The sequence below is a fragment of the Ammospiza nelsoni genome, chromosome 6, assembly GCF_027579445.1.
Source record: "Ammospiza nelsoni isolate bAmmNel1 chromosome 6, bAmmNel1.pri, whole genome shotgun sequence".
Classification (NCBI taxonomy): Eukaryota; Metazoa; Chordata; class Aves; order Passeriformes; family Passerellidae; genus Ammospiza; species Ammospiza nelsoni.
Window position 1 is genome coordinate 7,782,705 of NC_080638.1, and position 12,682 is coordinate 7,795,386.

At 38.2% G+C, this 12,682-nt stretch overlaps 1 protein-coding gene across 3 annotated transcripts in view; it reads right to left on the reverse strand.

Annotated features, from left to right (window-relative positions):
• The window catches only part of GAS2 (growth arrest specific 2), a 74,195-nt gene that overhangs the window by 35,209 nt on the left and 26,304 nt on the right, over positions 1-12,682 (reverse strand). For all 3 annotated transcript variants that reach the window (XM_059474360.1, XM_059474361.1, XM_059474362.1), the window contains exon 4: positions 8,167-8,308. In XM_059474360.1, coding sequence (XP_059330343.1) covers positions 8,167-8,308 — 142 coding nt within the window. The remainder of the gene's footprint in view (positions 1-8,166; positions 8,309-12,682) is intronic.

The following is a 12,682-nucleotide window of genomic DNA, read 5'->3' on the forward strand; positions in this document are numbered from 1 at the left end:
CAACGCTAGTCACTCAGTGTGGTTTCACTCTCACCTGCCCAAAGGAATCTCTTAGCAAGAACCTCAGTCACCCTTGCCTTCAGGGGCAAGTTATAACAATTATGAAATATCCCCATAAACCAATACATTTTTTTCCCTCCACGATTCAGAACAGGTAATGCTCTGTAAAGAAGTTCAGCAAAGCATATAAGCAAAATCCAAAATCAATAAACCAAGAAAAGTCTGTGGCTGTTTGTATAATCAACTCCCCAAAACTTCAAGAAGAAAATAAAATCAGAAGAAAAGAGAAGATAGTAATTATGAGAACATTGTAATGTACTCTTTAGAAATACCTACTAGAGTAAAGCACTTATGTTGTTGTGAGTAAAAAATCAGGTTTTAAAAATTTCCACAATATTTAAAAAAATTGCACCTTACACTTCAGATTGCATTGAGACCAAAAAGTAATTGTGTGACTCTTTGTATAAATCAGGAAAAACCTGAACAGCATCAAAATAAACTTGTTTTTAATGAGTTACGGTCAAGACAACAGCTATATAAACTTTTGGTAATCTACAGACTCACCTAACTCAAATGCATGAAGAAAAAATACCATACCTGAAAAAGATATTTAATGTCTAGTTAAAGCTCTGAAAGCAATCACTTTGCTCTGTGCATGCATGAGAGCCAAAAGGGGACTCCAGAGCCTTGAACACCTCTGGGTAACCCCTGGGCAGACCTCCAGCCTCTGGGACTCCAGCTTGAGCTCCACTGACAGGATAATGTAAGTGGGGTGAGCTGAATGCTCATCCCAACATCTTCTCCTGGTGCCTGTGCAGCCCTTTGAGAGGAATGCATTTATCCTCTAATCTCATCCAAATGTATTTCCAGAAGTGAAACTAAAAAGCAGGAAAACTAAACAGGCACTGCACTAGGAAAAATAGATTTATTCTTCAGCCATCTGTTACTAAGAATATAAATGATGAACAGTTGGACATTCAGCTATTTTCAATATTCTTCATTCCCACAGCATAGTAATTACATTAAATATTTACCTTTACTAGTAATCAGTATTTTTAAAGTGTTACATTCATGACCCTTGGAAGTCTGTTCTGCTATTTTGGTTTTAAACTGGTTGCGACAGCCCCAAAATAAAGCTTGATTTTAAAAAGTAAGGCATACCCCAAAATATAAATAGAATAAACTGGGTTTGGAATAGTCAAACCAAGTAAAATGCAATATGTATGTACATCTGAATGACTTTGGAATGGAAGAAAAAGAGAGGTTCAACCACCACTATTTGCAAAAAGATCCATAAATATAGCTAGAAGAAAATTTGATTTAAAAAGTTTAAAAATTATGTACCCAAACAAAATTCACAGTCCTTTAGCAAGTCTGAATCGACATAATCTAGACACATTTCATGCATTTCACACTGAATAATGTGGCACAGTGACATCATTGTTAGAGGATGAAGACGTGTGCAGGCAATAACCAACCACAAAAACAAACATCAGGGCATCTCATAAGACAGTGCTTCTAAGGAGAAAATAACACATTCCTGAGGACTATACAGCATACATATTTGGGGACTTCAAACACCAATAAATGTCATTTTTTGCAGATCCCCTGCATAAAGTGAATGGAAATATCCATCTTGCTAGAGAATCTCACTGATGGCATTTGCTTGACAAGAACGCAATGGGAAGATAGAGAAATAGTGCAAACAATCTGGCTTATTTTAGGTGTCCTGCCTTTTTGCTTTTCATCTCATCTCTTTAAAGGCTTCTTATTTGCTGTCCTCATTGCCTCCATCTTTACATGCTACCTCCAGCCACTCTTTGCTAACAATAATTCCTTTTCAGTTCCTGGAAGTTTTTATCCTTGCTTCCCTCTGGCAATAACATTTCTTCACACTGCTCCCATCTTGTTGCTGTCCCATTTTCCTTTTACAGGTATTCCTCTTTTGTTCACTCAACCTTTGTGCTTCCCCAGAGGTCCTTACCTTCTCAGGTTTCTTTTCCTGAAATGGCTCCCAAGGTATTAAAAACTCTCTTTTTTTCCCAGCCCCATGACCGAAGAAGTCAGGATTCCTCAGCTCTGTTTTTCAAGGTTGTTTATTTTTCTCTTATCTATCCCATTCCTTCTCTGACCTGCTGAGGTCTGTCCAGTAGGTTGGGTTGTGGCACAGTCTGTGCCCTTGGGGTGGTGTTGGCTTTTTATACTAAGAACTACCTGTACTTTATTTACAATAATTTTCCAATACCCATCACCTATGTCAGACAGTCTGTCTCTACCCTAAACCAACCCAGAAGTGTCACCGTCACAGCAGAAGATGGAGGACAAGAAGAAGGAGAAGAAGGACAGGACATGCCCAGATTCTTCCATCCTGCCTCTTGAATCCCCATTCTAAAACCCCAAAATTCTACTTTTTCACCCTGTGACAAATTCACTATCATTCTACTCAAACCCTTGTGCCTTGTAACTCCTCACACAAAGTTGGTAATTGTTTCCATGGGCTAAAATCAAAGGCACAGGTGTTTGTGACTCTGTGCCAAGGTCTCTGAGCCCCTGCCAGGGTCTGGAATCTCCCAGGGTACCCACAGGAATGTCCTGGGCTCTGACAGAGCCTGGATGCCACCAGGAGAGGCAGAGGAGGAGCAGCCTCTGCTTCCAGCATTCTCAGAACCTGTGACTGTGAGGAGACAGAACACACAAAGCACATGGAGTCCATGTCTTTACTGAGCAGGTTTAAACTCAAAGTTTGCAATAACATTCAGGGGTTTTGTTTTGTTTGTGGTTTTGTGTTTGTTTTAAATTAGTAGAATATCCAATCACAGAAATAAATACAGAATATCCAATACAGAAATAAACTTCTCACAACTTCCAGCCAAGTTTCAAATCTTGGCTCCTAACACTTTTAAAAACCATTTTTAATGAAGTCAGTCTTTCTTCTAACATAAAATTTCTTTTGTTTTAGAGATTAAGATATCAGGCATAGCTGAATCATAAAAAGTAAATATGATTTGTGTTTCTAATGCATTCCTTTTCCCACTAGAAGCAAAGAGCTTTACCAAATGCCTTGGTATTTATTATCACAGGATTCCAATTGCCATCAGAACTCACACAAGTTCAGGGAAAGTTTTCCAAAAGGATGGTCCTTTGGTCCTTCTTCCTATTGTCTCTCACATTTTCCTTTAATTTTTACTCTGATCCTACAGAAGGCTTTTTGTTTTTTTTTTAAAAAAAACCTCCAATACTGTTTTGTCACACTCTGTTAAATTATAACAAACTAACCCTTGCTTCTGCAGAGTTATGCTCTGACACACTTGTGCTTCCCCTACACTCCCTGCCCCTTTCAGCTCAATCACTCATGGAAATCTCAAAACAATTCAGGTGTCAAACACACTAGAGCTAAGGACAGTAAAGAATTAATGTAGAAGGGATATACAGATCATCTGAACACTGATGATTTACTGAAATTCATTAGTTTAACATGCAAATCCAGTGGTAACAACAAAGAGTCTAGGATGCTCCTATAGTCCTCAAAATGAGACAAATTCAGTAATATTACGAGTAGTTTAGTAAAGAGTTGTGAAAGATGGGACAAAATCTTATTCTGATGCAACTTCAAGTAAATTTTAACATGGTGTTACAATATGTAGATGTTTCAGTATAAAAGAACAGAAAAAACTTCCATCTTGAAATCAGATAAATTACATTAATAATTTAAAAAATAATCTTCCTCATGTATAAAATAATTTTAAGCTAGCAATATTTGAGTATTTTTAAAAATAATCTTTAAAGCATCAATGTTAGAAGAGAGATCAGAGGTGTTTGTGCTTCAGTTTACTATTTCCACTAAAATACTAAATACATTTATTAAGGAAACCTGTCCATGAAACTCAAACCAATCAGTTGCATCAAAAGAAGTCCATGTCACATCCTGTGTGTACATATGCATAGAATATACAAGCACAAAACATTAACATCAACAGCATCCAACACCCCCCAAAACAGATGACACATCAGCATGCTGGCACACTCAGTGGCAAACCCTTTTCTTGCTGGGTATTCTTTATCATGGAAGAGATGCAGAATATTCACTGGTTCCAAATCCTACAATCATCCAACAACACTCCATTACCACAAAGAGTTCAGAACTTAAAGCAATCATAGAAAACCTTACCATTCTTATTTGTCCAAGAGGAGTTTTCTTTGAGTATTATACTCTTCAGGCGTGAGCAAAATTACCAATATCTCCACCTAGTATGCTTCCATAAAGAAAATTACCAGAGCTGTGGGGATCTGCTGCCCTAAAGCCTACAGGAGCTGAGCTATTCCCTACAGAGGAATTTACGAAGAGTATTTATGGGAACAGAGGAATTAAAGGCAGTATTAATATCCTTACACTGCATGAGAGAGTCACCACATCATATTCAGAGTCCCACATAGTCTGATACATCTAAGAAGACCATTCAAGGACACTGTACCTCAAGATTTGCACAGATGATCAAAATTTGGATTTTGGATCATAATTTCTGGTATCAACAAAGCTAATTCCTTCTCTTTTAAATACACTAACTTTAAAAGTAAAAAATATGACACGCATGCTAAATTTGGCAATGAGTGCAGGGAGCACACATGGTGTCCCTCTATTTTGCAGCACTCCAGATTATCCCTATGTACACTGTTGCTATTTTTAGCAATTTTTAAATTTTTTTTTTTATTATCCCTACATACAGTGTTGCTATTTTTAGCAATTTTTAAAAATTTATTTACTTTTATTATCCCTACGTACAGTGTTACTATTTTTACCAATTTTCGAAATTTATTTATTTTTATTATCCCTACATACTGTGCTGCTATTTTTAGCAATTTTAAAAATTTATTTAATTTTATTATCCCTACCTACTGTGTTGCTATAATTTTTACAGATGTGTGAGCTGCAGCTCATACATCAGCTACCCCAGCTGCCTTTTTTTTGCAAAGGCATTAACTTGGAGACTTTCCTGCCATGTCTCTGCACTTAGGGATAAATTGCTACCAGTCAGCTCTGGCTGTGTTACAAATCTTAACAGGAAACTGTTTCCAATTTGTTTGCATTTTAACCTGTGTTAAAGCATGATAACATTCAGCAAGACAAACTACATCATATTATAGATTACTAACAAATTAGCAGTACAAGTCTTCAAACTTTTGAGCTTTCTTCTGTTCTCTTCCAATGACATTTAAAGTAACTAGTGATTAGACAGCATAACCATATCTACTAGCATATCAAGCACCTCTGCTTTTCATTCTATTTACTTTTCCTTCTATTTATTTTCAAGACTTCAATCTTGTTTCCTTGTTTAGCTCAGTTGAACAGCCCAAATCGAACAAAGCATTTGAAAATGTGCTTAACTTTAAATAATTACATAAATTGCTAAATTAGCCCACAAGTGAAGGAGAGGAGTAACATGACACCAATAGGTCTGCTCAGCTGCTTGTGTGGATCAGCCCTGCAATTAACCCTTTGCAGATCAGCCTCTAGGAACACTCAAGATTCCCACTAACATCACTTACCTGCAGGCTCATTGGGACTGCCCCTATCTGCTCTGGTCTCTGTCTGAGACAGCTCCATCCCAGTGAGAAATGCCTTTGTGCCACTCCAGCCTCAGCGCTAAAAAGTCAGGAGTGATGGCTGCATTTGTGTGCAGTTATACTGGCATGATTTCAGAGACTTCTTCAGAATTTATAACATTGACATATAGAATTTTTAAGTAATGAGAAATAATAGCAATTAACAATTTCTTCGTTCGTTTTGCCGATCTCTAACACACTTGGTACTTTATTTTTTTAAGTCAGTGCCATAAATCCATCATTCAAGTATTTCAGTGCACTAGATCTTCAAAATCACTCTTGTAATTCTAGAATACATATTTGCCAGAAAAAAACCTCAGGAATGTTTTGCATGATACAGTAGCATGATGAAAATATTACTATGTGCCTTTAATTAAATAACACAGTATTTGCATACCATAAAGCACACAGAATAAGAGTAAAAAATGAGGATAAAAATCCACTCAATTGAGAAAATTGATACAATAAGGTTCTCCAATAGAGACAGAAAAAAGCTGGATTATCACTATCAATTTACACACCAGTTTACTGAGCTTATTAGGTATGGGAGAAAAATATACAAAACCAGTTACCTCTGTAACCATAATTTCACCACAATTAATAGCAAAATAATGCAGAATTCAATGAGGCAGTGCAAAGATAGATGTCATTCACACACATTTCTCACTACTTTGAAAAGAACCTTTGATATTACTTACCTTTGCTGAATTTTTGCTTCCTATGCATTGGTGAAGTGATTTGTGGGAGAGAGAGGAACATAAAAGCTTTAGATTGGCAACTGTTAAGATTTATCATTATTTCTAATGCATTAGGAAAATCTCAAAAAAGCAAAACTTTGAATTAAGGACTAACTGAAGGAGAATAATAGCTACTGGTTTTATCTTTTTTTTTCTTTAAAGGCATGATTACCACCTCCTTCTCAAGTTCAGAAAAAAGGGTCAAAATTGTTATCAGGGCCTAATCCTATTTCAAGCAACATAAATCTTTTCTAGCAGTACATTATTCAATAAGGGAATAAACCTCAGAACCTAGTTTTTAATCAGTGAAGAAAATCAGTCAATAATCAAGCAAAATAGAGCACAGGTTTGTGCACTCAGCTGTATTTCACTTCTGTTTTCTGAGAGAGGATGTCCTCTGGAACACACCTGGAAAACACCTCTGCAGGTGGACTGGCACTCTGTTTTACTATGGCAGGCAAGACACTGTGCATGTGTAAAAATTAATTATCAGGAAATATTTGCATTCCAGCTATGACATCTCTGAACAAGATCTTGTTTCTTAAAAACGCACAACAGATTTGTGGAACAATGGCAAATGGCTGTGCTTGCCATAGCAACACAAACTTCAAATACCTTGAAGTATTCATTAACCAGAGGTTCCTCTGCCTGCCTCAGGCATTGGAGGGCTGCATCTCCTGGTGCTTCTTGGTCCTAGGTAAATGTCCAACTTCTCCACCATTTCAAATCATTGAAACTACAATTATTGTTCATCTCCCACATGATTTACCATATCAAATAAGAATTTCATCTTAATGATTTAATTAACAAAACAGAGTCAATACATATATTCAACATACTATTTGTCACCTTTGAGATACTAACCTGTCCTCTGCCAAGCATTTTCTCCCAGACATATAAAATAATGTAATTAAAAGAACTTCCCAGGATAAAAGAAATGACAAATGAAAAACTCTCAGAAATATCTGTGCTAGACTACAGAAAGGGAACAAGGCTGTGAAAGAATGGGATCAGATCAGTCACAACACATGTAAGAGCTTCAACAGGGCAAAGGCTTTTTGAGCAACAGAACAAAGAAGCTTCAGCACAGTGTGTTCATTTGTCTTCCAGAGAAATTGATCTGTCACCATGACTGTTTTACACTTTTATCTGATTTCAGATAACAAACATTGGACTCTCTTCATTTCATGAGATTTGGCTGAAAAGCTGTGAAGTCAAGATTCATAAGATTTCCTTTGAAGAGGAAGAGTTAAACCAATGAAGACTATGTAGTATTAGAGCAGTGATTTCCTGAGCAGTACAATTCTTTTCATGAAGCAGTAGTACTGGATAATTTTTGTCCAGAACTGCAAAAGGGAGCCAGCTGGGGAAAATGGTCAGCATGGGAAACGGAAAAGTTTTGTATCTTCTCGCCTCCTGTGCAATTCATTAAATCTCCACAACCAGCCAAATGTCTGCAGACAGAACTGAACATGCACTTGTATCCTGCTCTACCAAAACAGAAAAGCACCATCTTATACACAGAACTAAGGAACAGCTTTCCATGCTCACAAAAGTATGTGTGGGGTGAAAAATCATTTGTGTGCAAGAAAACATGGCAAGAGTTTCTTCTCATTTAAGTTCCTCTTAAAATTGACTTAAATGAGCAGCATGTGATGTGTACTTCATTTGTTCATTCTACAGACACGCAGCAGAATTAACACATTCAAACAAAGGTCAGATTTAGAGTCAGGACCTATTAAAAGCCTTTCTGTCTTTCAAGGCTAAACACAAAGGAAAAGTTATTTTAAATTACCAACTACTACATAAAGAATAAAGAAATACATACCCAAACCTTCTGACTCAAACAGGCAGGTATCATCCACGCCTACATCTCTGCACCAAGATAAGAAATTTGCTGTGTTGTCCCGTGCAAAGAAAGACCCTGAAGGAGCATTGGCTTTGCATGGAATTTTCCGAACTGGTAAGGTCTGAAAAACAGGAATTCTTTATTTAGCTAAATGATACATGCTATCATAACACTTAAGTATTATGGAATCACTATGCAAATTTTACATAGATGGGTAACTCCCACCAACTAATTTCCTTGGCCATTAAAGAATTCCAAGCAGAGAGGCATGAGAAGTGAATTTAACAGCATGAAGTTCTCAACCAAAAAGTCTTTCCAAAAGTCCACACAATGAAGTTGAACTAACATTAGCTACTTCTTAGGAATATTAGTAACTACAGGCTTTGGATTTAGTGTCTGGTCCAGTTCACTGAATTAAAAAAAAAATAAAATATATATTATAAAGACAGATTTTAAACTAGGAGCTGAACTTTCTCACAGTTAAGGGTGAATTACTTTCAGTTCTATGTTAGGAGGTAATCATAGTGTGAAGGAATGGGTCTTGAGGCCCAAAGACTACAAACACTTCAGAAAGGTCACTGTCTCCTGTTTAACAGCACCCAGCAGTGCCCAGGGCACAACACAGGGCTGTAAATCCAGCAGGTACAAAGTCAAGGTCTGTAGAGACAGGCCCTCACTGCACCAGAGCAGTTCCATTCACATGATTTCAGTATCAGAAAGGATGCCGCTGATAGAGCATCAGTATCTGCACCAAACAGATTTACTGACCCAGCCATGAAACCAGGCTGGGTTCCACTGACCCAGCCACGAAACCAGGCTGGGTTCCACTGACCCAGCCACGAAACCAGGCTGGGTTCCACTGACCCAGCCACGAAACCAGGCTGGGTTCCACTGACCCAGCCCTGAAACCAGGCTGGGTTCCACTGACCCAGCCCTGAAACCAGGCTGGGTTCCACTGACCCAGCCACGAAAGCCAGCAAGCAGGCTGGAGATGATCTGCTCACAACACAGCTCTGGCAAGAAGAGGGGTTGAGCCAAAAGGGAGGTTCTGGGCCATGGGCAGAGAGGGCAGGTCAGGGTCCCAGGGGAGGCTGGTCACAGTTATAAAGGTATTTTGATTCCCTCAAGTCTTGACAATTAATGTCTGGTTTATAGTGCTTCAGTGGAATCAGAAACACTCAGTACTTCATAATTAACTCCATCTTGTCAGTAGGTGCAAAGAGGTGACATTTCACAGCCCTCCATCAATCCAGTTACATAAAACATCCACTGCACATACATCACACTTGATCGCATTCTCACTGAATCAAATTATCAGCAGCTCTAAATTGGTTTAACAACAAGAAAATCAAACAGAATGAAATTCTTTTCCCATATAATCTCCGCTTGGACCAGATTATCTGAAGTGATACATGGATATTGAATTGACTGAGTTAACAGGCAACATAAGGGGACCAAATAAATGATATCTGACACTACTTTTTGTAATTTTTGATTTTTTACGTCAAAATAAAAGCACAAATTCTGGATGATCTATTATGGATGAACAGCACTGTGACAGGTACAAGATGCCAAGAAGCCAGCTCCAGTATTCCTGGCACTTGCAGAGCTGTGCATGGGAACTTCAGAGAGAATGGAAAGGAGATAAGGATAGTACTTCATCTGTAAGAGCAGACCTGCACCTCTCAACCTCTCATGTCACCTCTCAACTCCCTCCTCAGTTCTCATCTCTGGATTTTTCCACAGTGTCCATGTTCTCAGGCTTGCCTTTGAAGAAAACTAGTGAGTCTTCACTAGTTTTTCTTTTCTAGAAAAAAAACTTCTGTTTCTAATGCCAGGAACAGCTCAGAAGAGCTAGTGACATACTGGGTTTGTTTGCTTCCACACAGCTCTAGACAGTTCTGTACCTTTATCTGCATTGTGCTGAGACAACCATAATAAACAGCCTATATTCTTTGAAACCCTGCTAAGGATACTGAACACTGCTCTGGAAGTCTGTAATAAACCACTTAGATTACCTTAGAACTATTGAACAACAACCAAAACAAAAAAAAATCAAAACAACAACAGAAAAAAACCCAAACCAAACAATACAACAAAGAAAATCTTGTGTGTGTGACTGGTGGCTGCCATCTGGCATCCAGTGGGGATTCAGGCTCAGTGTGGGCACAGCCCATCTGCTCTCCTTGGCCCTGAGCCTGCAGTATGGTCCTGGAGAGCAGGAGCTGCTGTGGCACAGAGCCCTCAGCAGGAGCAGAGCAGGCAGGAGTGGGGAGACAGCCAGGAGTGAGGAGACAGCCAGGAGAAGGAGTGAGGAGATAGCCAGGAGAAGGAGTGAGGAGACAGCCAGGAGAAGGAGTGAGGAGACAGCCAGGAGAACCTGCACTGCCTCCCTCTCCAGGAGCCATTGGGAAGGCATTAAATTCCTGGCAGGAATGCAGAAACCCCCTAGAGACCCTTGGGTCACTGCTGCTCCCCAGTACTAACACATTGATAAATCTGGTTCTAAATGTTTGGTATCTTTTGATTGATGTATATTGCAGTGGCTGAACGTAGAATTTCTCTCAAGAAGAGCAATTCAGAACAGATGGTTTGGGTGTCAGTAATCACCTGAAATTTCATACACGTAAATTACAATTCTATGCCTTGACAACTAAGACTTTTAAACACATCATTTAACCTAGCTTCACTATGAGGCTTAGACATTCAGGGAACTCACAGCATTCCTTCACAAAAGCACATTTCTGGTAGTAAGAGCTACTTACAGCAAATAGTAGGAGTCTAGGTACAGAATATCACACTTAACTAAGCAAATTTGAGATATTCTTAATTTCATAGTGACAGAAAAAAATGTTTGATTAACAGATGTCCTGAACAGCTCAGAAGTGACAACCAACCACATATAAAAACAAGATATTGTTGTGAACAACAGCTACATAAGACCACAAAAGCTTTGAGTCATTTTCTGGAGCAAATACTACACAGCAATACTGGCATGGCATGATTTCACTGAAATATATAAAAGTTTCATCCCATTTCCCAGAGTATTAGGGTCTTGCTGAAGAGAACAGCAAAAACTCCACCCACTTTTCTATTCAGTAATAGCCCTACCAGGTTTATCACACAAATTAAAGGGAAATACTCATATTTTCTAATCACCTACTAAATTTTCCTACCACCTCTTAAAGAAAAGTCTACTTTTTTAGTATTTCCAAAACTGTCACTGTACTGCTCAAACTATAACACATGAAAGCTTTTATTCAAGAAAGGTTTCATGCACAAATATTTTTCACTGAGTTGTATAAATGGCCTGACTATTTCAAAAGTGCTTTCTAACAGATCATTCTGAAATAATTAGGTTTCCACATGGCAAAACTGACTTTTGTTGACATAGTATAGTATGACCACAGTTGCTTTGAAGCAGCAGTGGCTGCAATTATTCCTATCAAGTATCAGGAAAACAATTCCCCAGTCACACTCCTTTTACAATCTTGTCTTGTTGACGTGCACGCATGTGGTTTAATACAGGATGTGAAAGTGCGAGTGAAACAGATGATGCAATCCTGGAAAAATGCTGTCAGGTTCACTTCTAATCCAAAAGGGACTCTCTTACATGGATGCTCTGAAATCACATGGAAAAATGGATTTTTTGTACTGCTTTCTCAAAACGAGTTCACCAACACTTGCTAAAATCCCCATTTATTTATGGCTGACAGACTTGACCCATATTTTGAAGATTGTTCATAATATTTCCCTCTTTGAAAAGATGATTTCAGGACATTTTGAACTATCACTTATACTTGAATAAAAAGAAAATGATGAGCCATTTGTCTGCTATGAAAGAGGGTTACAGTTACTAGGTACTCACAGGAAAAATTTGCTTTTATCTCCTGGTGACCTACATTAACCAAAATGGGGGTTTGGGGGGAAATTAGGCTATGCAGCACCTAACTGCTGTGCTGTCTTGCTAGGCCATTTAGTGTTATGTGAGCATAAATTCCTACTGAACTGTGATTATATCAGCTAGGTAGAACATGCATCTATTTCAAAACTTTCTACCATCTGCCTTTTCACTTAGCTCTGTGGCCAGTACCAATCCTTTTCCTCCTTCAATTCTTTCCTCATCTTGCTCAAGTGTTCTTAAACAACTGGACCAATGGTCAAAAGAATGTGTTAAATGCACATGTAAAACACAATATGGAAATGTATACATAGAATTTAAAATTAAGCATTTCCCACTGGGGAAAAAAAAAAAAAAAATAAGAAAAGAAATATAACCCCCTCAGCCCTCCTAAAGCTGCAAGAGATTTTATACCCCAGGGCAAATTTAGAATACGAAAACTCAACAAGGAAGTTCTGAAGGCTTAGGAGACAAAAAAAAAAAGCCAAACTTTTCCACAGACACAGAACTAAGAACAACTCCTAGACTGATGAAAAATAACACTGAACATACAACAAAGCAAGCACCCCTAAGCAATTCACTTAACAAGCAGCA